Source organism: Oryctolagus cuniculus, chromosome 1, assembly GCF_964237555.1.
Source record: "Oryctolagus cuniculus chromosome 1, mOryCun1.1, whole genome shotgun sequence".
Lineage (NCBI taxonomy): Eukaryota > Metazoa > Chordata > Mammalia > Lagomorpha > Leporidae > Oryctolagus > Oryctolagus cuniculus.
Genome location: NC_091432.1, coordinates 235005978 through 235032899, shown reverse-complemented (window position 1 = coordinate 235032899; position 26922 = coordinate 235005978). Strand labels below are relative to the sequence as shown.

At 57.7% G+C, this 26922-nt stretch overlaps 1 protein-coding gene across 12 annotated transcripts in view; it reads left to right on the top strand.

The window, feature by feature from the left end:
- AK8 (adenylate kinase 8) overlaps positions 1-26922 on the top strand; it is a 134433-nt gene that overhangs the window by 24164 nt on the left and 83347 nt on the right. For 11 of the 12 annotated variants that reach the window (XM_051835365.2, XM_051835363.2, XM_051835370.2 and 8 more), the window contains 4 exons: positions 11402-11483; positions 11901-11972; positions 14615-14815; positions 18389-18520. In XM_051835365.2, coding sequence (XP_051691325.2) covers positions 11402-11483; positions 11901-11972; positions 14615-14815; positions 18389-18520 — 487 coding nt within the window. Of the gene's footprint in view, positions 1-2492; positions 2600-11401; positions 11484-11900; positions 11973-14614; positions 14816-18388; positions 18521-26922 lie in introns of all 12 variants that reach the window. The other variant, XM_070058403.1, reaches the window with a different exon arrangement.

The following is a 26922-nucleotide window of genomic DNA, read 5'->3' as shown; positions in this document are numbered from 1 at the left end:
TAGAGCCGGCCCCAGATTTCAAGTTTTTTGCACCAGAATGAACTCATGTTCTAATTCCATGTTCAGTGAACATTTTGCAGTCCCTGCCAGTGTGCCAAACAGCAGGCCCAGCTCAGAGGCAGCTCCCGTCACATTCGAACCGCTGTCCCACGAGAGTGCCGTCAGCCAGGACTTCCGGGGCACCTGCTGGGTTGGTGTCATGCTGGGGACAAAGCAGAAGAGGCGGCTGGGAGGGCCGGCAGGTGGCGAGTGTGCAGGCACCGCCGATGTCCCGACGTGGGCTGTTGCGTAGGAGCACCAACCACAGAACCAAAGGAGGGGCGGATACGTAAGCCCGAAGAACAGACCTTCTAGAATTGCGTCAGGTTCAGAACGCCTGGTTCCTGCCGGACCTGAAGTCAGAATGCCGCCGTCAAATGCAGAACTTGACTGTTGGCTGGACCTCGGCCAGCTGCCCCCAGGCTCTGGCACCGGGCGGGAGGTCTCGGTTGCAGTCCACGTCCCCAGCCCCACGCACGACCCCATTCCCTGACGTGCGTGAAGTGCAAGGTCGTTCTTCGTGCTCACAGATCTCATTTAACATCACGGAGTGGCAGGCGCTGGCGTAGGTGGGAGGCGCTCAGGGCACCTGGAGCCCTGCGCTGGGGGCCTTGGTGTCAGTCCTGGCTCTTTCTGATTCCAGCTTCCTGCTCATTTGCACCCCGGGAGCTGGCAGGAGATGGCTGGGGTCCCTGCCGCCCACATGGGGGGCCTGGGGTGGCTTCAGCCTGGCCTGCCCCTGGCTGTTGTGGGCACTTGGAGATTGAACCAGTGGATAGAAGATCTCTCTCTCTCTCTCCCTCCCTCTCTCTCTCTCTCTCTCTCTGTCTCAATCTCCATCAAGGAGATTTGGAGATTCCACCGTTGGAGGGGAGGTGATGTTGCGGACTTTTGACTGAGGACCCGAAAGTTTAAAATTTACCTCCTGGGTTTCCGGTGCCTCCCACCCCTCGTGGTCGCAGATTTCTGCCTGCCCGGAGTGTGAGTCAGGATGTCGTGGGGGAAGCTAGCGGAGCGCAGAGCGGCTGCCGGGCCGCAGACCCAGCAGCTGTTTGTTTTGTCGTTGGGCGGGCATTCATTACACCGCTCTCATCCGGCTGACAGGAGAACACAGGGCTTCCCTGCCAGGGCGCTGGCACTCACAGGTGTATGACGTCACTCGCACCCTCCCAGGACGCGATCAGCAGCTCTGCTGCAGCCCTGGGCTGTGTGTTCTCCTAATACAGATGCAGTCAGGCTTGCTGGGGATCCCATGGGGAGCGCTGAGCTCCACGCGGGCGGCCTAGGGCGTGCGCCGGAGCCAGCAGCGAGGGCACCCCAGGCTGCACCTGCCTGTTGAGGCCAGGGCTGGCTGGCCGGCTGGTCGGTCGGTTGGTCGGTTGAAGGCATGATCCAGGCCTTGCAGACGGCACACAAGGACCACCGTGGGCATGCGGGAGGTGAGAGGAGGGTTCCCGTGGGCTTTGTGGGCACGCCACACGTGATGGGCTCCCTCGCCCTGCAGGCGGGGGAGAGGTAGATGATAGACTCACAGGGAAAGAGTCCAAGGTCTGTGCAAAGGCGAGCGGACTTTGGAGCAAGAGAGCACTCTGTTTTTATTCATTTTTTTAAGAGAGTACTTTGGAGAGGGCCAGTGAGCCCTTTGTGGCTCGGGTACTGAGTGAGAGGCCGGAGGCAGAGCCGGCTCCCCGGGCTGGGAAACACCCACCTGTGAGGGCAGCGGGGCGCCCAGAGCCCCACGCCCCCACCCCTAAGCTCTTAGCTTTATTTTTTCTGCAAGTTGTTGATGACAAAAAGCTTGATGTAAGGCCAAACACGCAGTCAGCGTCTTACTGTGCGTGGGATTTCAAGGGGTTGACAGGGCCGGCAGGAGAACCAGGCTGCGTGCCCAACGCTAGATGACGGTGTTTCATTACTGGTCAGAAAGGCCTAAGGGGGCAGGGAGCACCTCGTCCAGGTGGGTGCCTGCCGTCACTCCTTGATCATTAGCCGCCCCCCCTTCACCCCCAGGTGCCGTTCACCACAAGGCATGTGGTTCCCCAGCTCGGATGGCACCTAGGCACGGGTGTCTGGTCTACCGGGCAACACGCCATGACCCACGCTGGAGTGTCTGGGTTCCATACCGGGTCTGGCGTCCGGCTCCCGGCCGCTGCAGACCTGGGAGGCAGAGGCGATGACACAGCCATCAGGCTCTGCCACCTGTGTGGGAGAGCGGGGTCGAGTCCCCAGTCCCCATGCCCAGTCCTGGCCTGGAGGCTACTGGGGGCATTTGGAGAGTGAGCCGGCAGATGAGAGCTCTCGCTCGTTGCTCTCTCTCTCTCTCTCTTTTTCCTCTCCCCCCTCCCTCTCCCTCTCAAATTAAAAAAAAAAATATTTAAAAGTAAAAAATGAAAATGAATCTACTTAGTCTGACCCAAAGATTTTCCCCAAAGATCAATTTATTTATTTGACAGGCAGAGGCAGAGAGTCTTCCATCCGCTGGTTCTCTCCCCAAATGGCCACAGCAGCTGGAACTGGGCCGATCCAAAGCCAGGAGCCAGGAGCTTCTTCCAGGTCTTCCGTGAGTAGTGGGTGAAGCTGCCACCTGCAGTGCAGGCATCCCATATGAGTGCCGGTTCAAGTCCCGACTACTCTACTTCCAATCCAACTCCTTGCTAATGTGCCTGGGAAGGCAGCAGAGGGTGCCCAAGTACTTGGGTCCCTGCCACCCCCGTGGGAAACCCGGATGGAGTTCCAGGCTCCTGGCTTCGGCCTGGCCCAGCCCTGACTCTTGACTGTTGTGGCCCTTTGGGGAGTGAATCAACGGAAGAAAGATCTCAGTCTCTCTCTCTCTCTGCAACCCTGCATTTCAAATAAAGGAATCTTTTGAGAGAGAGAGAGAGAGAGAGAGAGAGAGAGAAACAGATGCACTTCTTATCCCAGTCTAGCAGCACAGCAATGTGGTGGACCCAGGCTGGTGGCCCAGGGCTCCTGCCCAGGGGTTTCCCGAAGAGGAGCCCACTGCCCTGGTGGGGGGGGTTGCAAGCACACCTGGGAGTCCGCAGGGAGTCGTCCGCCGGTGGGGCCTCCTTGTTTCATTTGAACTCTGTTTGAGCCGAGTCCCTTTGTCGGGGGGTCTGTCCTCAGCTCAGACCTGGATGCCAGTTGCTCCGTTTTGCAGGAGGCTGGTTTTCCACACAGTCCCTGCGTGCTCGAGTTGATTCCTTCTTCAAAGCGGGCAGAGAGGGGCCGGCGCTGTGGTGTAGCAGGCTGGGCTGTGCCTGCAGTGCCTGCATCCCACATGGGCACCGGTTCCTGTCCCAGCTGCTCCACTTCCGATCCAGCTCTCTGCTATGGCCTGGCAAAGCAGTGGAAGATGGCCCAAGTCCTTGGGCCCCTGCACCCATGTGGGAGACCCGGAGGAAGCTCCTGGCTCCTGGCTTCGGATCAGCACAGCTCCGGCCATTTTGGCCAACTGGGGAGTGAACCAGCAGATGGAAGACTTTTCTCTCCATTTCTCCCTCTCTCTGTCTGTAACTCTACTTCCCAAATAAATAAGTAAAAAGAAAGAAAGTAGGCAGAGAAAAGAGCACAGCTCACCTTTCTCAAAATCATAATCCTGCCGCTAAAAGCGGTGACCGGTGGGCCCTGTGTGCCTTGCTGGCACCGGGCCTGCTTTATTGTTTGTTCTTCGCCTCATGTGATTGTCCCGGCTGCTGGGAGCCGGTCTGCCCCCTCGTTGCCACCGTGCAGAGACGGAGGGCAGGCAGAGGGCTGCAGGGGACTGGCTGAAAGTCACGCCACAGGCTGTTTGCTAGTTCCAAAGCCACTGCTTTGCTCTCACCCCCGTGAGAGGTAGGCTACCCCCCCCCACCCCATCCAACATGTGTGGCGGGGGGGCTCTGGATTCTGGGTTACGTGGCTGCAGAGCCACCGTGCAGAGCTGACCACAAGCCTGCAGAGTGCACGCTCGGAGCAGTGGGCGGCACCCCAGCCTCAGAGCTGGGGGGACTGGGTCATCTGGGGACACAGCGGTGGGAGGGCCTCAGGGACACCACGGTCATGTGATGTGGATTTGACTTGAAAAAAAAATTTTTGGGGGGCTATTTGGAAACCTGCACAAAACCTCTTGGCCACTCCCATCCGCACTTGGCCCGATCTTACCAGCCTGGAGATGGCGGAGGGATGACCTCCCCTCAGGGCACGCGTGCATAAAAACGCCACAGGAAAATCAGTCCTGCACTTCTCGTCACTGTCAGGCCAGGCAAAGCCGGGGGAGGGCCAGGGCCCGGGAGCAAGCGAGAGGGAGCCCGCCCCTCGTGGAACACCAGCAGGTGTCGCACCGCGTTTGCGATTCAGCCTGGAGAGCACATCCTTTGGTAGTGACCGTGCAGACGCGTTTCACATGGAGGCTGTCCTAAGACCACGGCGGGCGAGGTGTTCAAGGTTCTGTATGGCCCAGAATAGCCGGTGCCGGGGCAGTTTGATGTCACCCTTTTCCGTTCGTTGAAGTCTTCTCATTCCCACTGGTTGGCTTTGGAACACATCAGTCGCCCAAACTTGACCTTTTTAAGGTGCATCTCTCTTCTGCCTGCTAACAGCCCCTCTCTTCTCTCCCCTTGCCTTGCGTGTTGGGAGCCACGTGGTGTGACCCGAGGGGGAAACGGGGGTGGTGTTGGACCTGTGCTGGGCCTGGCTCCGGGCCCGCTTCGGACTCGGAGCCGGGCGAATCGGATCGGCCACATGCAAATCTTCGGCGTCAGCTCACTCCGTGGGCCTGGGCGGAATCTGCGCGCAGCTCCAGGGACCGCCTCGCTGGAGCCTGCCCACCTACACGGGGGGCTGGGAGCCAGCTCAGGGGCAGCGCTGATGCGGGAGGCGCCCACGCTGTGGGGCCTTTGGAGGACGGAGGAGGAGACGAAGGGCAACACATCAAAAAGGCAGAGGCCCAGAGGGCAGCCGAGGCTTCCCACGTGCGCTTGCTAATTGCGCTTTAATAACAGTCGCAAGGGCCAGGCAGGCCAGTGTTCGCACAAAGCAGGCCGGCCGGGGCCGCGGCAGCCTGCTCTGCTGGGCCTCACCCAGCTCCCTGGGCTGCCTGGCTTCCTTTCTTTGCCTTTTTTTTTCCCGTCTGTGACATCTGCTCAGTGCTTGTCCCTCCTGTGATACCATACCCCTCGCAGCTGTGCAGACCCCGGCTCCGCGCTGGTGCATGGAGTGCCCTGAGCATACGGCCTTTTTGATGTGTGATAAAACAGACCCGAGCCACGGGGGTATGGCGAGCGAAGGCATCAGAATATCAATTAACCTGCTCAGGAACAAAGCTGCAGCCCCAGAGTGGAAGAGACATCTCACTGAAGTGTCAGGAAGACGGATAATGTATTCTAATTAGCGATTGACGGATACCTCCACACCCAGCCACTCCTGGGCTCCGGACTCGCGGCCCGCGCCGCGCAGGGCTGCTGCGAGCGTCCTAATGGCCCTTCGCGGCAGCCGCCGGGTGCCGTGGCCCGATCCACCACTTCCTGCTTGGCTGGGATTTGCAGCTGCTGAGGGCTCCTCGGCCCAAACAGCCCCCTCGCAAGCACTGCCCATCTCTGCAGCGCGGCCGGCAAGCGCTCTGGAAAGCCCTTCTCGGAGCCTGAGTCCGGAGCTTCCGCGTCGTGGACGCTCCAGGACCCACGCGCCCTCTTGCAGAGGCCTCGGTCAAGACGTCGGCCCTTGCAGGTGCACCTGTACGGACCTGCCGGGGCCGGCAGGGCAGGCGCCCGCGTGGCTGCCTTGCTGCAGGCTGTGGGGCTGCTCTGGTGGTCCCGGGGGACCTTGTTCCCTGGATCCAGGTTTGCCACCCCTCCCCAAGTCGAAACGAGCAGGCTTGGAGTGCGGGTGGCCTGGGGTTCACCTCAGAGCCCCTGCTTCCTCTCTCAAATTTCACACCCGCGCCGGAACCACACAGCAGTGAGGCCAGGCCAATTAGGGAGAACGTTCCTCATTTTGCTGCACTTTTCCTGTGTAATTGGAAGTCCCACTTTTTCCAGCAAGAAGTCAGCGAGAGCTGTTCCCCCGAATAGTTCTGAACGCGTTGGACCACATACCGCTAGGAGCTGCAGGTCTGTGGGCGAGATGATAATGATCGCTCAGTGATGCGCTGTTCAGACCAAAGGTCTTTCTCAGCGCCGAGCCGAGACGGAGCCCCAGCCTCCTTCCAGCTTCGAGGGGAGCTCGGAGCGGCATTACCAGCCCGCGTACCGGGAGAGGCAACCCGGGCGCTCACGGCTACTCCTCCCTCCAAATCAAGAAAAAAGACCGGGGTGTGGATTTGGCCAAAGTCGAGGAAATGTTGGGGGGGCTTCCGGAGCTGAGAGGGAGGCCGCGTGCCGGCTTCCCGGTGCCGTGCACGTCCGCGGCCTCGCTCCGTCTCGGGCTGCCGCTCGGCACCCGGCTGCCGCTAACAAGGACTTGAGGGAGCAAAAGGCTGCTAAGTATTTTCTTGTGTGCTTCATTAGTTCTGGAAACCAGGGTTCTGTGGCCGACTCTCCCGGATAATTCAATAAATTAACGAAAACCTGCCTGATTCTTTCCAGCGTTCTTTATGGCGAGTAAATTTGTTTAGCTTGTTTTTTTTTTTTTTTTTAACTGTCAGTGGAAGCTGTAGGGATCTAAATGTTTTAATACTGAAGAAATGTGGGCATTTTGTTTGGCTCTGTTCTTGATGAATGATGTCTGTCTCCGTCCCTCCCCGCGCGTTCTGTCAGCCGGGGGCTCTGGGACGCCCTGAGTCTGCGCTTACCCACACGGCAGTGAGGTCTCGTAGTGACCGAGAGGGAGGGCGGTGAGGTCTCGTAGTGACCGAGAGGGAGGGCGGTGAGGTCTCGTAGTGACCGAGAGGGGGGGTGGTGAGGTCTCGTAGTGACCGAGAGGGGCGGCGGTGAGGTCTCATAGTGACCGAGAGGGGGGGTGGTGAGGTCTCGTAGTGACCGAGAGGGAGGGTGGGAGGTCTCGCAGTGACCGAGAGGGGGGGGCGGTGAGGTCTCGTAGTGACCGAGAGGGAGGGCGGTGAGGTCTCGTAGTGACCAAGAGGGCGGTGAGGTCTCGTGGTGACCGAGAGGGAGGGTGGTGAGGTCTCATAGTGACCGAGAGGGGGGGGTGGTGAGGTCTCGTAGTGACCGAGAGGGAGGGCGGTGAGGTCTCGTAGTGACCGAGAGGGAGGGCGGTGAGGTCTCGTAGTGACCGAGAGGGAGGGCGGTGAGGTCTCGTAGTGACCGAGAGGGAGGGCGGTGAGGTCTCGTAGTGACCGAGAGGGGGGGTGGTGAGGTCTCGTAGTGACCGAGAGGGGCGGCGGTGAGGTCTCATAGTGACCGAGAGGGGGGGTGGTGAGGTCTCGTAGTGACCGAGAGGGAGGGTGGGAGGTCTCGCAGTGACCGAGAGGGGGGGGCGGTGAGGTCTCGTAGTGACCGAGAGGGAGGGCGGTGAGGTCTCGTAGTGACCGAGAGGGGGGACGGTGAGGTCTCGTAGTGACCGAGAGGGGGGGCAGTGAGGTCTCGTAGTGACCGAGAGGGAGGGTGGTGAGGTCTCGTAGTGACCGAGAGGGAGGGCGGTGAGGTCTCGCAGTGACCGAGAGGGGGGGGCGGTGAGGTCTCGTAGTGACCGAGAGGGAGGGCGGTGAGGTCTCGTAGTGACCGAGAGGGGGGACGGTGAGGTCTCGTAGTGACCGAGAGGGGGGGCAGTGAGGTCTCGTAGTGACCGAGAGGGAGGGTGGTGAGGTCTCGTAGTGACCGAGAGGGAGGGCGGTGAGGTCTCGTAGTGACCGAGAGGGAGGGCGGAGAGGTCTCGTAGTGACCGAGGGGGGGGGCGGTGAGGTCTCATAGTGACCGAGAGGGAGGGGCTCCAGCAAGGCGGGGCTCCCTCTCGGAGCCAACGCCAGAAACCGCAGGTGCAACTTGGGCTCCTCCGACCGTCTGCACTGCAGAACGGAGACTGGAGCAACTTCCGGCTTCATCCCAAGCACACCTCACCAAGTGTCGGATCAGGCCGGAAGCATTAAATTGCACGCGCACGCGCGTGTGTGTGCGTGTGTGTCTGTGTAACTACCCTCGCAGTTCTTGCCTTCAGAGATTGTGTGCTGCAGACACTGCTGGCAGCGTAAGGGAGCTGACGCGCTCCTCTGAAAACGTCAGCCCTCCCTTGATTAACTCACGATGTGATGCCAGTCCGAAGTTTGGGTAGCATTTCTGTTTTGGAACTTGACAAAATGCTTCTTCTTGCCTGGAAGGATAGATTCTGAAAACAAAAGGAGGCACAGTGCCTCCTCCAGGGTGTCACAATGAACCATAAAGCAATAAGAGTTTAAACAGTCAAATAAAACTAATTCAACAGCCTGTGTGAAGAATGAGGCCAGAGCCGATGTCACAGCCACGTCAAAGCTCTGACAGCAGGGGCGTGGCAGGAAGAGGCGGGGCTGCTTCCCAGATAAGGTTGGGGCAGTTGGTGAGCCGTCAGGAGCGTCCGGTGGCTCCCACAGCGCCGTGTGGTTTTACGCACCCATTAGGTGTAGGACGTGAAAATGGGTTGGAGTTGTGGCACAGCGGGTGAAGGCGCCACTCGGGAGGCCTGCACCCCCCGTGAGAGTGCCCGGTTCAAGTCCCGGCTCCTCTGTACCTCCAGTCCAGATTCCTGCCCCTGAGTCTGGGAGGCAGCAGACGATGGCCCGAGGAAGTGAGTGCCTGCCTCCCTGGCTTCAGGCTGGCCCAGCCCTGGGTGTTGTGTGCATTTAGGGAGTGGACCAGCAGATGGAGGATTCTCTCTCTCTCTCTCTTTCTTCTCTTCAAATAAATAGTCTTTTTTTTTTTAAAGTAAAAATTTCAAACTACACAGTGAATGTTTGTCAGCTTCTGTGGTGGGAAAGGCTTTTTGGTGCATCCATGCAGCACCAGAACCCCAAGAGGAAAGTGGTGACAGACATGAACCAGAACTGGTGTGTCAGAAACACTACCAGACCCCAATTAGAGGGCCACACACAGCCATCAGAAAACACGGTGCCACTGTCGACCTCAAGGGGTCTCGTGGTAGTGTTGCCACAGTTGCCTGTTCGTATTCTTAGTATGTAAAGAGTTGCTGTGATAGCCGGCGCCGCGGCTCACTAGGCTAATCCTCCGCCTAGCGGCGCCGGCACACCGGGTTCTAGTCCCGGTCGGGGCGCCGGATTCTGTCCCGGTTGCCCCTCTTCCAGGCCAGCCCTCTGCTGTGGCCAGGGAGTGCAGTGGAGGATGGCCCAGGTGCTTGGGCCCTGCACCCCATGGGAGACCAGGAAAAGCACCTGGCTCCTGGCTCCTGCCATCGGATCAGCGCGGTGCGCCGGCCGCAGCGCACCGGCCACGGCGGCCATTGGAGGGTGAACCAACGGCAAAGGAAGACCTTTCTCTGTGTCTCTCTCTCTCACTGTCCACTCTGCCTGTCAAAAAAAAAAAAAAAAAAAAAAAAAAAAAAAAAAAGAGTTGCTGTGACTAAGTAAAAGGATGAAGCTCCCAGGGGAAAGTGGCCAGACAGCAAGACCAGACCCTGAGGCACAGGAAGCGTTCAGAGAGCCAGTGAAGACGGGAGTGACCGAAGATACAAATTAGAGGGGAGATGGACAGCTACCTCCCCAAGGAGGTGCTCCACACGGAGCCATAAACTGGCCGGGCAGTTCTGGGGAGCTCACACGAGATGTGTTGAGAACCGGGAGAAGGCATCGGCTTCAGAGCTGCAGCTTAAGGATATCCAAAATGTACAGCATTTTTTTTCTAATGGGAAAAACTGAAATCAAACTAAATGAGCAACAGGACGGGGTTAACGTCCAGCAGGTCACTGCACACAACCCCGGGCAGCTGTGCAAACTCCCGGGAGAGCAGCGCCTTGTGGCTGTTCACGGAGCACTGTAGCTACGTGGAAGAACGGATGACGAAGGAGGACGTGCAGGGATCCTCCCGCCTCCCCTGCCCCCGGAACCCGTGTCTGTGCTGCCCAGAAGGAGGCCCAGCAGGGCGCTGACAGTGGGCCGCTGAGGACGGTGGGGCATCGGGAGCCTGACTCATCACCTCCGCTTCCTGGTGTCTTCGTGGGGCGTGCAGCGATCCTGTATTACTGTCATGTTTACAGAGTGAATAGTGGGGTGCGTGTTTGGTGCAGTGGTTGTACCCACTGCTTGGGTCACCCACACCCCACTGGGGTCCAGCTTCGCTCCCAGTTCTCACTTCTGGCTAATGCACTCCTGGGAGGCAGCAGGTAATGGCTCAAGTCCTTGGGCCCCTGCCACCCCCGTGGGGATCCAGATGGAGTTTCAGGCTCCTGGCTTCAGTCTGGCTGAGCCTCGCTGCTGTGGGCATTGGGGGAGTGAACCAGTGGGTGAGATCTCTCTCTCTCTCTCTCTCTCAAATTAAATAAATACTTTTTTTTAATATTGGAAGAGTTAATTGATAAAGCTAAACCAGTGCCCTGGCTGTGCTGAGAAGGGGCTTCAGCCCTGCTGTGGGTTGACTCCAGACCAGAAACCTGAGCCCAGGTCTAATGCGTCATCCAGCACTTGCTTGAAAACCGGGATTTGGTTTTGATCCTGGTGATTCCTTGTCCCAGGGATCCCAGATCTAAGAAACCGTCTTGAGGAAACAAAGCAACACGTGGAAGGAGCTGTACGCTGAAGATGCCCGTCATGCTGTTACTTACGGCAGTGACAATTTTTTAAAAAACATTTATTTTATTTATTTGAAAGACAGAGTTACAGAGAGAGAGAGAGAGAGAGAGAGAGAGAGAGTCTTCCATCCGCTAGTTCACTCCCCAAATGGCCACAATGGCCGGAGCTGTGCCGATCTGAAGCCAGGAGCCAGGAGCTTCTTCCAGGTCTCCCACGTGGTGCAGGGGCCCAAGGACTTGGGCCATCTTCCACTGCTTTCCCAGGCCACAGCAGAGAGCTGGATTGGAAGAGGGGCAGCCGAGACTAGAACCGGCACCGATATGGGATGCCAGTGCCTCATGCCAGGGCTTTAACCTGCTGCACCACAGCGCTGGCCCCCAGCAGTGACAGTTGTCAGCAGCCGTGGGACGTGGCTGAGTGGCACACTCACGTGGTGGGGCGTTACCTAGCCGTGGACCTGGGCAAAGACGCACGTGGCAGCCACAATGTTGGGTGGAGAAAATGCGGACATCAAATGTGTGCTGTGGTTCTCATTGTGAGCGTAAGATGGGGAGGGACGACACTGTCGTGAGGCGGTGGTTACAGAACGTCGGTGTGGAGGTCAGGAAACTCTTTTCCTGGCCGTGAGAGTCGCAGTCTTTCGGTACAGCTGTTGCATTCTTCTAAAGACAATATCTGAGAGCCCAGCTGAGCGCCTCCCCCGTCCCCCACCAGGGCTGGGTCCTGGACGGCCTCCCGGAGTCGCGAGAGCAGGTGCTGATGATGCAGACGCTGGGCCTCGCCCCCAGACACGTCAGTGAGTGGCTCCCGGGGCCCCGAGGGCGGGCGGGGGCACCTGCTCCGAGCCCCCGGCTCCCTCCCAGAGGAGGGCTGCTGGGCCCAGGACCTGCCGAGGACAAGGGCAGCCCCGCCACGTCCCTCGCAAAGCTGGAAGTGTCAGCTTTTCCTCCAGACAGTGGGGTTTTGGTCGCGCCCCGGCGGTTCCTTGTCCCGAGCATCCGAGATGCTCCCTGGTGACGTGTGTCGCAAGTGTGGCGGTCTTCCCGGGGCTGTTCGGGACGGCGAAGGCCATCAGCCATGGGGACGCCCCGTGGCAGCCGTTCCCAGGCCTGGGACCCAGGGCGTGGGGAGTTCCCGGGGAGGGGGTGGCGGTTGTTGTGATGTCACCAGACAGCCCACCAGGTCTAGTCTGCTCTTTTTCCTCTCTGCCCAGTCGTGCTGAACGCGCCGGACATGGTCCTGATAGAGAGAAACCTGGGGAAGAGGATCGACCCTCAGACTGGAGGTACAGCCGTCTCCCACCCCTGCCCGCCCCAGGGGTTTCAGAGGGGGTGCTGATATGGCCCCTACCCCACCCCAGCCTCAACCCCCACCCCACTGACACTCAGACTGGAGGTACAGCCGTCTCCCACCCCTGCCCGCCCCAGGGGTTTCAGAGGGGGTGCTGATATGGCCCCTACCCTACCCCAGCCTCAACCCCCACCCCACTGATACTCAGACTGAAGGTACAGCCGTCTCCCACCTCCGCCCCACCCACCCTCAGACTGGAGGCACAGCTGTCTCCCACCCCTGCCCGCCCCAGGGGTTTCAGAGGGGGTGCTCATACGGTTCCCATGCCTCCCCCTGCCCCGTGCTCAGGCACACCCAGGCTCGCGTGCCGCAGGCTGGCTGTTGAGTGGAAGACACTGGAGGCGTCCATCAGTTTGAGCAGATGTGGCGGCGAGGGCCTGTTTCCACCACGGAGGGGCCTTGCTCCTGCAGAGCCAGGCTGGAGTGGGGGGTCACTCCCGGTGCCTGGGCTTTGCTGAGGCTGTGTCCTGGCTCGGGGCCGTGCACACGGCCCCAGGGTGTGTCTCCACCTCCTTGAGGGAGACCGTGACCCGCATCCTTGGTCACGTGCGCAGAAGAGAGCCGGCACTTGGGAGTGAGAAGGCCGGGACGCGTGGCTGTGAGGACGCAGGGCGGCTGTGCAGGGCCGCGTGTCAGGAGCCTGCTGCCCGCAGCTTGGCCGAGGTCACTGCTGTCAGTGTTACTGTTGCTGCGTTCTGCAGTCGTGGGATTGTCACTGTGGTATTCTGCAGCAGCATGTTGTAGTCACCGCAACAGCAAGTCATTGCCACTGGTGCGCTGCTGTTACTACAGCGGTGTGCTGCTGTTACTACAGCGGTGTGCTGCTGTTACTATAGTAGTATGTTACCATTACTACAGCAGTGTGCTGCTGTTACTACAGCATGCTATTGTTACTACAGCAGTGTGCTGCTGTTACTATAGTAGTATGTTACTGTTACTACAGCGGTGTGCTGCTGTTACTATAGTAGTGTGCTACTGTTACTATAGTAGCATGTTACTGTTACTACAGCGGTGTGCTGCTGTTACTACAGCGGTGTGCTGCTGTTACTATAGTAGTGTGCTACTGTTACTACAGCGGTGTGCTACTGTTACTACAATAGTGTGCTACTGTTACTACAGCGGTGTGATGCTGTTACTACAGTAGTGTGCTGTTGTTACTACAGTAGTGTGCTACTGTTACTACAGTGGTGTGCTGCTGTTACTATAGTAGTATGTTACTGTTACTACAGCGGTGTGCTACTGTTACTACAGTGGTGTGCTGCTGTTACTACAGTAGTGTGCTGTTGTTACTACAGTAGTGTGCTACTGTTACTACAGTGGTGTGCTGCTGTTACTACAGTAGTGTGCTGTTGTTACTACAGTAGTGTGCTACTGTTACTACAGTGGTGTGCTGCTGTTACTATAGTAGTATGTTACTGTTACTACAGCGGTGTGCTACTGTTACTACAGTGGTGTGCTGCTGTTACTACAGTAGTGTGCTGTTGTTACTACAGTAGTGTGCTACTGTTACTACAGTGGTGTGCTGCTGTTACTATAGTAGTATGTTACTGTTACTACAGCGGTGTGCTGCTGTTACTACAGTAGTATGCTGTTGTTACTACAGCGGTGTGCTGCTGCTACTATAGTAGTGTGTTACTGTTACTACAGCGGTGTGCTGCTGTTACTGCAGTGATGTGCTGTTGTTACTACAGTAGTGTGCTGCTGTTACTATAGTAGTATGTTACTGTTACTACAGCAGTGTGCTGCTGTTACTATAGTAGTATGTTACTGTTACTACAGCAGTGTGCTGCTGTTACTACAGCAGTATGCTACTGTTACTACAGTGGTGTGCTGCTGTTACTGCAGTGGTGTGCTGTTGTTACTACAGCAGCGTGCTGCTGTTACTGCTGCGGTGTGCTGTTGTTACTACAGTAGTGTGCTGCTGTTACTACAGTGGTGTGCTATTGTTACTACAGTGGTGTGCTATTGTTACTGCAGCGGTGTGCTGCTGTTACTACAGCAGTGTGCTGTTGTTACTACAGCGGTGTGCTACTGTTACTACAATAGTGTGCTACTGTTACTACAGCGGTGTGATGCTGTTACTACAGTAGAGTGCTGTTGTTACTACAGTAGTGTGCTACTGTTACTACAGTGGTGTGCTGCTGTTACTACAGTAGTGTGCTGTTGTTACTACAGTAGTGTGCTACTGTTACTACAGTGGTGTGCTGCTGTTACTATAGTAGTATGTTACTGTTACTACAGCGGTGTGCTGCTGTTACTACAGCGGTGTGCTGTTGTTACTACAGTGGTGTGCTATCGTTACTACAGCGGTGTGCTATCGTTACTACAGTGGTGTGCTGTTGTTACTACAGTGGTGTGCTATTGTTACTACAGCGGTGTGCTATCGTTACTATAGTGATGTGCTGCTGTCACTACAGTGGTGTGCTGCTGCTACTACAGCGGTGTGCTATCGTTACTACAGCAATAGGGTAGTCAGAGCAGGCCCAGGATGGAAGCCCTGGCACTGCTGGTCCTAGCCCCCGCCGGGCGCCGTGTCTCCACGGCCGGCTGACTCTCACCGCGTGCCGCTCTCTGCAGAGATCTACCACACCACCTTCGACTGGCCCCCCGAACCCGAGACGCAGAACCGCCTGGTGATACCAGAGGGCATCTCGGAGCTGGAGACGGCTCGGAAGCTGCTGGAGTACCACAGGAACGTCATCCGGATCCTGCCCTCCTACCCCGGAATCCTGAAGGCCATCAGCGCCGACCAGCCGTGTGTGGACATCTTCTACCAGGGTGAGCCCCACGGTGCACGTCCACCCCTCCCCCCGCAGCTTCGGTCTGGCGGTGGCGCAGGCCCAGGGTGCGCCGGGATCCCGGGCGCTGACTCATTCTCCACCCAGGAAGGAAGGCTGGCGGCATCCCGGAGAGGCATCCTGGGAGAGCCGGGATGTGGCCTCTCCTGCAGCCCACCCTGGCTTGAGGGGATGGGAGGAGGGCAGGCAGGGGGTGGGGTGGGAGGGCAGGCAGGGGATGGGGTGGGAGGAGGGGAGGCAGGGGATGGGGTGGGAGGAGGGGAGGCAGGGGGTGGGGTGGGAGGAGGGCAGGCAGGGCTGGGGTGGGAGGGACGCGTCCACAAGTTCAGGCTTGGCCTTGAGGGACAGGGAAGGAGAACACATAACGATGAAGACTGGGACGAAAGCAAGAAAGCAGCAGGCAGACCCTGCCCGACGTGGTGGACCCTGCAGAGCAGGGCCAGGCAGACCCAGCCCGGTGTCCACAGCCGCGGCTACAGCTCACAGCCGCTTGGCGGAAGTCGGCCGAAGCCGCTGTGCGAGGCGGGGGGGGGGGGGGGGGAGGGCATTGCACCGAGAACTGGAGCTGGGTGACCTGTGCTGAGCCCCAGCCCCGTCACACAGCAGCTGTGCGCCTGAGGCAGCTCCCTTAACCCCTCAGAGTCAGTGTTGCCATCCCTAAAATGGGAGCAAAGCTGTGCCTTCCTCCCCGTGTAGGCAAGGACTCAGCGAGACCCACCAGCCTGGTGTGGCTGCCATGGCTGCCGCGAGCCCGGAGCGGGTGCCCGGCGGATGCCTGAGTGATTCCACCCCAGAGCGCTGCGCTTGCTAAGTCTGTGTAGACAACTTGCCGTGCAGGCTACTGAACCGGTCAGCCCGCCGCCGCCCTGCAGCCGGCAGGGCCCTTTTCCCCATAGAAGAGCTTTGTTTTGTTGGGGCGGGGGCTCCCAGCTGCCCCCACCCCTCCCCGTAGAAGCCTGGTGGCCTGATCGGCCTTCTGCCGGCAGGCGGCACCGCCCGCACCCCCGCACCCAGGCTCGGCGACCTCCCCGCTCCCGCGACTGCGTCTGGGAAGGGTTTTAGTAGCAAACCCTGCTCCCACGATCAACAACATTTATCTTCTGCCATGATTCTGAATTCACACATTAATTACTTCCAAATCACTTAATTAAATTTAAAAGTTCATATGATCGTTCATAAAGAATTCATGCCTGGAATTGTAAATAAAAATGTGAGTGTCTGAATATTAATTATTATTAATTAATAATGCAGAGAGATAAATTGAAAATTGGGATGCAAAATTCTCCCTGTGTTGTTTTTTTAATCTCTGTGCAGTGCATCCACCAAGCGCAGATTTCTAAAAAGAATAATTAGATGTTGACACTGCCTGGGGGATCATTACTTCTAATTAACTTGGTTATTTACTGTAAATTAAGCATCATTTGTAAGCAGGCTGCCTGCTTTCAGATGCGCTGGATCACGGAGGGTCCGAGACTGAAGGAGCTTTGCTGGGCCCCTCTTGCTTCCTCAGGGCCGCCCTCCCCGGGCGCTGCTACCCAGGACAGTGGGTGAGGGAGGCTGACCCGGCCCTGCCACGTCTCTGAGCCTCATGGACACATCTGGAAAATGGACAAGATTAGCGCACCTCTCACGGGATTGTTTTTTTCTTTTAAAGATTTATTTATTTATTATTTGAAAGGCAGAGTTACAGAGAGGCAGAGGCAGAGGCAGAGAGAGAGAGAGAGAGAGAGAGAGGTCTTCCATCTGCTGATTTACTCCCTAAACGGCCTCAACAGCCAGAGTTATGCCTGTCCAAAGCCGGGAGCCAGGAGCTTCCTCCAGGTCTCCCACGCGGGTGCAGGGGCCCAAGCACTGGGCATCTTCCACTGCTTTCCCGGGTCATCAGCAGGGAGCTGGATCAGAAGTGGAGCAGCTGGGACTCGAACCGGCACCCATATGGGATGCCAGCGCTGCAGGCGGTGGCCTCACCTTCTGTGCCATGGCGCCTGCCACGACGTAGACTGTTTCGCGTAGTAATCGATACGTGATGATGGTGATGGTGATGGTGGTATCACAGCTTGGCAAACCATTTTAACTTGCCTGTGCCTTTTAGTTCTATGAAAGAAGTTCCTATAGTGTCTCCAACAACCCTTCCAAGTAGATAATCCTACAGAGATTCCAGAGTTCAGACTGTCCACAAACTGGGACCTACCCCAGGGCCTCTAGGTTGGGAGCAAGTCTGCCCCCTCTCCCACCCAGGCAGCACTTGGCAAAGTCTGCAGACAGTTTGTGGTTGTCACAACTTGGGGTCTGCCACTGGCAAACAGTGGGACAGCCAGGGGGCTTCTCAACACCCTGCAAATCACGGGGCAGCCCCACAGCCAGGAGGCGCCTGGGCCCAAACACCGGTGTCGCCCGGGCTGAGGAACCATGCCACACCTGTGGAGCATTCTTGGCAGGAGGCTGTTGACTGGCCCCAGCCTGGGGCAGGATCCCTTGGAGGCCACTGGCAAGGCGGGTCAGCAGGAAGGGGCGGGCCACCTGTGGCCGGCACAGGCTGGTCCAGGGCCTTGGCAGGAGGTGAGGCCGGAGGAAGGGCATCCCGTTTGCAAGGCCCGGCTCCCTGGCCCCACGGGCAGGCGCCTCCCTGGCCCAGGTACCCACAGTGCCTTTCTCTGCACTCACTGGCCTGTTCTCGCAGCCTCTCTCCTGAGCTCAGCTGGGAGGCAGCCCGGCTTGATGGTCAGCAGCTTCTCCCCGTGACTTCGTGGCATCCAGTTCCCCCCACGGGTGGGTCACCTGGCCGCTGGAGGTGGTCACCTGTGCCTCTCCAGTTCTTTGTTCACCCAATGCCACGGAGCCCCCGCAGGCCAGGGCCGCGCCGCGCCGTCTGCCCGCTCCTGTGGCCTGTTTGATCAGTGCCTCCTGTGAGACCCACAACGAGGAGTGCGGCTGCACACAGGGCTCTCCCCCGACTCCCTGCGCCGGACCCCTTGCGGCCTGGTGCAGCCATCAGAGCGGGTGCCCGACGTGAGGGCACTCCCGCACAAGCCCGCCTGCTCCCAGACCTGCTCCCAGCCTGCATCAGTTTGGAAACCTCGCAGACCCAACAGTGCCAGCTCCCAACCCTGGCCCACCCGGCCCGGCTACCTGGAGGGCAGTGTGCTGTGTCCTAGGACCCCTCTTGGATGTCCCTGCCCCTGCCCCTTCCCCTGTCCCTGTCCCTGCCCCTGTCCCTGCCCCTGTCCCTGCCTCTGCCCCTGCCCCTTCCCCTGTCCCTGTCCCTGCCCCTGCCCCTGCCCCATCCCTGCCCCTGCCCCTGTCCCTGCCCCTGTCCCTGACCCTGCCCCTGTCCCTGCCCCTGTCCCTGCCCCTGCCCCTGTCCCTGCCCTGACCCCTGCCCTGCCCTGACCCCTGATTCCCTCCCCTGCAGCTTTGCCCTTGGCTGCTTCTCAGGGGGTCTCCATGGTGCTGTCAGAGGCAAACAGTCCCCGCCCTGCGGGAGCAGGTGTTGGAAGCCACTTTCCCGTCCCTTAGGGCCTGGGTCTATGATCCTCCTATGCTCTCTTTCCAGCTCTGACCTATGTCCAAACCCACCATCGATCCAACGCCCCGTTCACCCCGAGAGTGCTGCTGTGCGGGCCCCTGGGCAGCGGGAAGAGCCTGCAGGCCGCCCTCCTGGCCCAGAAATACGGCCTTGTCAATGGTGAGTCCCCGCAAGCCGCCCTGCCTCCTCCCTCCCGCGGGGTGGGCCCAGGGCCCGGTGGGCAGGAGGGCTCCAGACCACCGCTGCTGCTTGCGCTCTGCTCTCAACAATTTGCAGTCAGCGCTTCCCCGCGGGCGTAGGATGCTCCCCTCCTGTAGGGGAAAGTTGCCATAAACACGTGAGCCGATGCAGACGCGGCGGCAGCCCAAGGAGCCGCGGTGCTTTCTCGACATCGTCGGGTTATAGCCGAGGAGCAGGGCTTTTTGTGTGCCGTCACCAGAGACACCTGATGCAGCCCGGGCCGCCCCCGGGAGCCCCAGCTCCTGCATGAAGCGGAGCCGCTGGTGGCTGCTCGTTCCCTCCGGTCTCGCTCGGCTCCCAGCCCCGGGTCCGTGTGTTTACAGGCAAGCGGTCTCTGAGCCAGAGGCCGGCTCCTCACTCCGCAGCTTCCATAAATATTTCACCAGCAGGAGAGGAAACATTGAGATCAGCTCGCCAGGTCCCGGGCAGACTCGGCTGCTGGCCTGCGTTCAGGAGGATCAAGCCCAGAAGGAGGAAGACACTGGGGCTGATCCACAGTGCGGGGCGGAGGGGTGCACAGCCTCTGCTCGTGTACCCGGCCCTGCAGGGCGAGTGTGAGTGTGTAAGCCCCCGGCCACACAGACAGCGACAGACAGACACGCGGGAGGTCACTCGGCGAAGCGTGTGCCCAGGGGGAGTCACCGTGTGAGTTTCTTTTGATGCAAAAACAGTGCTGAAGTCCACAAGCAGTTTTTTTTTCACTGTACACATCAGAGTAAACTCCCACCTGGATTTGTTTGTTTCTTTATTGGGCCAAAGCTGGGGGCTGGGGACTCCGGCCCGGTCTGTCACCTGCTGCCTCCCAGGGTCCGCGTTAGCAAGAAGCTGACGTCGGAGGCCAGAGCCAGGGATTGAGGTCAGGGACCTGGGTGCTCGGCTGAATGCCTGCCCTCAGGCGTGCAATTCCAGCTGCCGCAGACGTGCAGGAATGACAACGTGTGTTACGGATTTCCAGAGTTTTTGCAACAAAATAAACCTCTTAATTCCATTTGCACAAACTTCTGGAGGCCCTTGTGCACACACAAACACAAATGTGGATGCACACGACCTCGGAAGGACCAAGTGTTGAACAAAATGCTTTTCAGTTAGATTTACACCAACTTCCTAAATCCCAGAGTCACTCAGACTGGCCCGGAATCAGCCGCAAGGTGAAGATAGAGACCGGACAGTTATGCTACAAATTGTACTAGCATGGAAAAAAAGTATGCACTTGAGGGTAGAAAATGCTTTCCCGTGCATGGATTAAAAACAGATTATTCAAAGAATTCCTTCTCCTGCTGATTTTACTTGTAAAGAATGAGGCGCGAGGCCGGCATTTTGATGTAGCAGGAAAAGCCGCTGTGACACCGGCATCCTATATGAGTGCCTGTTGTGAGTCTTGGCTGCCCCACTTCCTATCCCCTCCCCACTAAGGTGCCTGGGAAAGCAGCAGCAGATGACCCACGTCCGTGGGCCCCCACACCCCCACGGGAGACCCGGAAGAAGTTCCTGGCTCCTGGCTTCAGCCTGGCCCAGTGCTGGCCGCTGTGGCCATTTAGGGAGAGAACCAGCGGGTGGGAGTTATCTCTCCTTCTCTCCCTCTCTCTATAACTGACTTTCAAGTAAAGTAAACACATCTCTTAAAAAAGAAGAGGAAGGGGGGGAGGAGGAAGAGGTGGAGGAGGAAGAGGAGGAAGAAGGCTCAGTCTCAGTGGTTGAGGGTGACTTCGTGTGGCCGCTCCGCTGGGGGTGGCTCGAACTCCTGGTGCTACTTGGTGGGAGTCACCGCTCTGGGCGGGGCTTTGTTTATGCAGACACTTTCATTCAAGATGAGTTTTTTTAAATATATTATCTATTTATTTATTTATTTTATTTGACAGGTAGAGTTATAGACAGTGAGAGAGAGACAGACAGAGAGAAAGGTCTTCCCTCCTTTGGTTCACTCCCCAAATGGCCTCCAAGGCCGGTGCTGTCAGGTGCTTTTCCTGGTCTCCCATGGGGTGCAGGGCCCAAGCACCTGGGCCATCCTCCACTGCCCTCCCGGGCCACAGCAGAGAGCTGGCCTGGAAGAGGGGCAGCCAGGACCAGATCCCGGCACCCATGTGGGATGCCGGCGCTGCAGGCGGAGGATTAGCCAAGTGAGCCACGGCGCCAGCCCCCCTTTTTTAATATAATTTAAATGGTTTTCAGTGCACCAAATCGCGAGGAGAAGAAATTGCCTGCCTAGTTTTTTGTCCCCAAAATGAAACAGTGAGGTTCAGCATGGTTTTAGCTCTGTAGCAAAGCAGCCATTATGGGACTTTAGCTAGTGGGGCGTTAGGAGACTGACTCAGGAAATGCACAAAGCTGGCCTCGAAAAACGCACGGCAACTTGACAAGGAGTCAGCCGGTGCTGGGAAGAGGCAGGGCCGCGCCCTGAGGCTGGAGCGCAGGCACTGACCCCGAGCCCCTAAACCAGGGCGGCCGCCCCACATACACCCACCAAGTTCATCCCAGGACCACCATTGGAAATCAGCGGGCACGTCACGGGCACCTTCTGGAAGGTGACGGCCTGTCGCTCCCCCTCTTCGTGGAGGAGCGACACAGGACCCTGCGCTGTTCTTTCGTCTGCTCGGCCCTCCCCGGGTTTGCTGCTGGTTCTTCCCGGGTTGGCTACTATCCCTTCCACCTCCGTGGAAGGGCAGTTCCCCCTGGCCACATTCCCCACTTCCGCAGGGGAGCGGCACACCGCCGGCCGGCTCGTCTCGGGGGCTGCACAGGTGTTCCCTCAGCTAGATGTTCCCCATAGATGTTCCTGGTGCATGCCGTCTCTCTCCTCCTTTATAGTCCTCCTCCGCCAATCCTAACTCGGCTGCCCACACGCCGAGTACGCTGCTCTCCTCCAATCAGGAGCAAGTCCTACAGTTTATTGGTTGAACTGGAGGCAGCTGTGCGGAAGCTGTTTACTTCTCTCCCAGCGCCATATTGTGGGAGAGCAGATGCATAGAATAAGTCTTAATTCCAGTAACTCAGTCTAGTCCGGATTGCTCCCCACAGATCCCCCTTTCTTTTTATTTTTTTGGCGTTGATACGCGCCTGTCTTCGGTGTCCCGCGGCACACACTCTGCTCTACTTGCTAGAGTTGCCACAGGCTCTTACAAGTCCTATCAATCAGGCAAACCGAATCCGGGTCCTCTCTTCGCCATGTTGTGAGGAGGTTTTTAGGCGCTGATGCGTGCCTGTGTTCGGTGCCCTGCAGCGCATGCTCTACTCTGCTAGAACTGCCTGCAGGTGCTTACAAAACCTATCAGGCAAACCGAATCCAAGCCTTCTCATTGCCGTATTGTGGGGGAGACTTATTAGTGTTGGTTCGTGCCTATCTTCAGTGACCTGCAGCTCATGCTTTGGTCGAGCTGCTTGCTGGTGCTTACTGCCTTAAATCAGGCAGACCGAATCCAAGCCTCCTAATTGTTGCATTGTGGGGAAGCCTTACTGATGTTAATTCGTGCCTGTCTTCGGTGACCTGCGGCGCATAAGCTGCTAGCCGCCCAGGTGCTCATCGCCTCACTTAATCAGGCAGACCGAATCCAAGCTTTCTCATTGCCATGTTGAGGGGAGGCCTTTCTATTTCTCTATTTCTCTATCTCCGGGCATTCCTATTTCTCCCATTTTACTTCTATCTTCCAGCATTCCTATTTCTCTCACTTTACTTCTAAACTTCTGTTTCTCTTATCCCTGCAGCTTCCCGGCGCCTCGCCCTGCCGGCAGCTTCACGGCTCCGCGCAGCTTCCCAGCGCCTCGCCGGCTCTGAGCCGCTTCAGCCCGCGCCTCGGCTTTGCGCGGCTTGGCTTCGCGCGCTCCGCGGTCTCCACGCCCTTCGCGTCTGCACCACGGCCTCGCGCCAGCCCCGTTCCCTATCTACTTGTGCCCCGCACGCTCTGTCTGCGTGCGGCAGCCTCCGCGAGTCACACAGCGTAGCTTACGTGTCCGCCACTAGCATTCAATCTAAGTTCCCCGGGCTAGCCTGGCGAATTCAACCCAGCATACGTCTCCGCCCCACGATTTGGCTTCCCGTCCTTTGCTCCCCGGGCTAATCAGACGGATCCCAACCAGGCTCACGTTTCAGCTTCTGGTTTCAACTTTTCGCCCCCTATTCCCGGGCTAACTTGAGAATCCCAAAGTGGCTTCCGTTTCCGCCTTGGCCTGCCCCCCGCGGCTTCAATTTCCCTAACACTTTTCTCTACCCGGTATGTTTCCCCAAACTTTCCTCCAACGATATTCCTCCCTCATTTCTCCTGGCCTCTCCCCACAGTCCGCATCCGAGTTTGTTCTCGCTTTCACTTTCGCTTTCAATCCTAACTTCTTTCGCACAGTCCATATCCGAGTCTATGCCTAGGCTTTCTTTTTTTTTTTTTTTTTTTTTTGACAGGCAGAGTGGACAGTGAGAGAGACAGAGAGAGAAAGGTCTTCCTTTTGCCGCTGGTTCACCCTCCAATGGCCGCCGCTGCAGCCGGCGCACCGCGCTGATCCTGGCAGGAGCCAGGAGCCAGGTGCTTTTCCTGGTCTCCCATGGGGTGCAGGGCCCAAGCACCTGGGCCATCCTCCACTGCACTCCCTGGCCATAGCAGAGAGCTGGCCTGGAAGAGGGGCAACCGGGACAGAATCCGGCGCCCCAACCGGGACTAGAACCCGGTGTGCCGGCGCCGCAAGGTGGAGGATTAGCCTATTGAGCCACGGCGCCGGCTTGCCTAGGCTTTCAATAGCTTCTTCCGGCACCTAGGCTCTTTGCTAGTCTCTCTCTCCGGTATTTTCCCACTTCTTCCCGTTTCTTCCCTCCTAAGTTTGCTATCCGTCCTAGGTTTCCTATCCGAGTCACGGCACCATTATGTCGCTCCCCCTCTTTGTGGAGGAGCGACACAGGACCCTGCGCTGTTCTTTCGTCTGCTCGGCCCTCCCCGGGTTTGCTGCTGGTTCTTCCCGGGTTGGCTACTATCCCTTCCACCTCCGTGGAAGGGCAGTTCCCCCTGGCCACATTCCCCACTTCCGCAGGGGAGCGGCACACCGCCGGCCGGCTCGTCTCGGGGGCTGCACAGGTGTTCCCTCAGCTAGATGTTCCCCATAGATGTTCCTGGTGCATGCCGTCTCTCTCCTCCTTTATAGTCCTCCTCCGCCAATCCTAACTCGGCTGCCCACACGCCGAGTACGCTGCTCTCCTCCAATCAGGAGCAAGTCCTACAGTTTATTGGTTGAACTGGAGGCAGCTGTGCGGAAGCTGTTTACTTCTCTCCCAGCGCCATATTGTGGGAGAGCAGATGCATAGAACAAGTCTTAATTCCAGTAACTCAGTCTAGTCCGGATTGCTCCCCACAACGGCCGGCAGTGCAGGTGCACCCAGTGGCGTCCTTGCTTGGGTTGTACTCCACTCCCCTCAGCGAGCACGGATGCCGCGGGTGCGGCATGAGCACTGGGGGCAGCCACAGGCCCTGCTGCCCGGCGCACTCCTCAGACAAGCTGTGGCAGTGCCGCTGCATGCAGAACCCGCGGCCTCCGACTAGAAGCCCGGGCAGCGCCCTGACAGCCGTGGTGCCTCGCTCAGAGCCGGAGGGGCAGAGAGTCGCGGGGCAGGGCTGGTCTCGTCTTGTTTGCTTTTTAAAGATGTGTTTTGAAGATTTTAAAGATTTGAAAGGAAGAGTTACACACACACACACAGAATTTTCCATCTTCTGGTTCACTCCCCAAAGGCCCACAATAGCCGAAGCCACGAGCCTGGAGCCCATCCAGGTCTCCCACGTGGGTGGCAGGGACCCGAACGTTTAAGCAGCACCTGCTGCGTGGGAAGCGTGGAGTAGCCCGCGTGGGGCTCAGCCCACTGCCCTCAGCGTCCACCCTGGCTGCTTGTGGTCTTTGGAATCGGATCACACAGACTCTAGGGATGTGGAGGTTTCCCAGGGTGCTTTGCGTTGTTATTTATTTCTAGTTTAATTCTTTCATGCTCAAGGAAGATGCATGCCCTCGTAATCTTGATCCTTTGAGATTTTTTTTGGTGCTTTCTTTTTTTACGGCCCAGAATATCGTTTCTCTTGGTGAATTCCATGTGCACTTGAGAAGAGTGTGTATTCTGGCCTTGGTGAGTACGGTGGACTATAGATAACAGGACAGGATGTTTGTGGCGGCCACATCTCCGTCCTTCATGGTTTCTCTCTGCTGTCTGTCTCAGTTGCTGGCAGAGGTGCGTTAGGGTCTCTGAGTGTGCATCTGTCCGTCTCCCTGCGTTCGTGTCACGTAACTGGTGAGGGGCGCACACACCAAGCGCCTTTACGTCCCCCCGATGAGATGATCCTGCGGTTTAGGAAACCAGCGGATGGGAATGGCCCGCTCCCTCCCCCGTTGGGGGCATCGTCTGATGTGCGTGCAGCCACGCTGGCTTTCTGGCGACTGCTCCCCTAGGGTCTGTCTTCCGCTCCGCCTGCATCTCACGTCCTGCACACGTGTCTTGCCGGCAGTGCAGCGTTAGGTCTTGCTGTTCCACTGAAGTGTTTAGCTCATCAGTCGCAAGGCTGCATCTTGCTTGTTGCCTGTTCGGGCCGTCTGTTCCTTGTCCCTCTTTTCCTGCCTTTTTTATTGACAGTTTTTTTTAACCAATCAAATATTGCTATTTATCTAATTTATTTCCTCTATTGTCTTTTGCTTCTTAAAGATTTATTCACTTATTCAAAAGTCAGAGTTCAGAGAAGGAGATCGACAGAGATCTCCCATCCGCTGGTTCACTCCGCAGATGGCCGCGACAGCCAGCGCTGGGCCAGGCGGAGACCAGGAGCCAGGAGTATCTTCCAGGTATCCTATGTGGGTGCAGGGCCCAAGCACTTGGGCCATCCTCCACTGCCCTCCTGGGCCACAGCAGAGAGCTGGACTAGAACCCGATGCCCATATGGGATGTTGGTGCCGCAGGCGGAGGATTAACCAAGTGAGCCACGGCGCCGGCCCCAATGCTCATTCCTTTTAACCATCATTTCCTTTAAAATTTTAAATAGATTTGTAATAATTGTCTTAAAGACCTGGTATGATGATTCCACTATCTTTGTCATCTCTCGATCTGATTCTGTGGCATATTTTTACTCTTTCTGGGGGGTCACTATTTTTTTAAAAAAGGATTTATTTTATTTATTTGAAGGCAGAGTTACAGAAAGAAAGGGAGAGTCAGAGAGATCCTCCATCGGCTGGTTCACTCCTCAAATGGTCTCAAAGACCAGGGCGGATCTAGTCCAAACCCAAGAGCTTCATTCAGATCTTCTGCGTGGGTGCAGGGACCAAGCACCTGGGCCATCTTCCACGGCTTTCCCAGGCCACAGCAGGGAGCTGGATGGGAAGTGGAGCAGCCGGGACTCAAACTGGTGCCCATATGGGATGCCGGCACTGCAGGTGGTGGCTTTACCTGCTATGCCACAGTGCCAGCCCCTAGAGGATCCCAATTTTCTGTGTTTTTTTGTTTGTTTGTTTGTTTGTTTTTATGTCATTTGTATGCTGAACACCTCGGTTAGCTTGTTGTTGAAGCCTGCATTGCTGGTTCTTTCCTGCTCTAAGAACTTTGAGAATTATGCTGCTTTGGACGCCTGTGTCCCGTTCCGGGCTGCCTGGGGTCCAGCTTCCTGCTAATGTGCCTGCAAGCAGCGGTGGCCCGAGTGCTTGGGTTCCTGCCACCCATGTAGGAGACCCAGATGCAGTTCAGGGCTCTTGGCTTCAGCCTGGCCCTGTTTGAGCTACTGTGGGTATTTGGAGAGTGAACCAGTGAACAAAGATCTCTCTCTCTCTCTTCCAAACAGACAGACAGACAGACAGACAGACAGACTTGGGCTCTAACAGGCAGTTTCCTGTTGCCCTGTGCTGTCTGCACAGAACGGCTTCCCAGGGTTCGTTCCTCTCCGTGCATTTCCAGGAGAGCAGGCCCGCCTGAGGCCTGGTGCTTCTGCGTGGCTGGCGGTGGAAGCCAGGCCTGGGTTTGACATCACACGGAGCTGGGGAGCCCAGCGCTGCCACTCAGCGGCCCTGCAGCCTGCAACAGGTCACTTCACTCCCTTGAGCCTCTGTTTCTTTATTAAAACAAACAAACCAACAGTTTGGGGCTGGCGCTGCGGCATACTGGGTCAAGCCGCCGCCAGCAGTGCCAGCATCCCACATGGGCACCGGTTCAAGACCCGGCTGCTCCTCTTTGGCTCCAGCTCTCTGCTGTGGCCATCTACTGGGAAAGCAGTGGAAGATGCCCAAGTCCTTGGGCCCCTGCACCAGTGTGGGAGACCTGGAAGAAGCTCCTGGCTCCTGGCTTCAGATTGGCTCAGGTCTGGCTGTTGCAGCCATATGAGTGAACC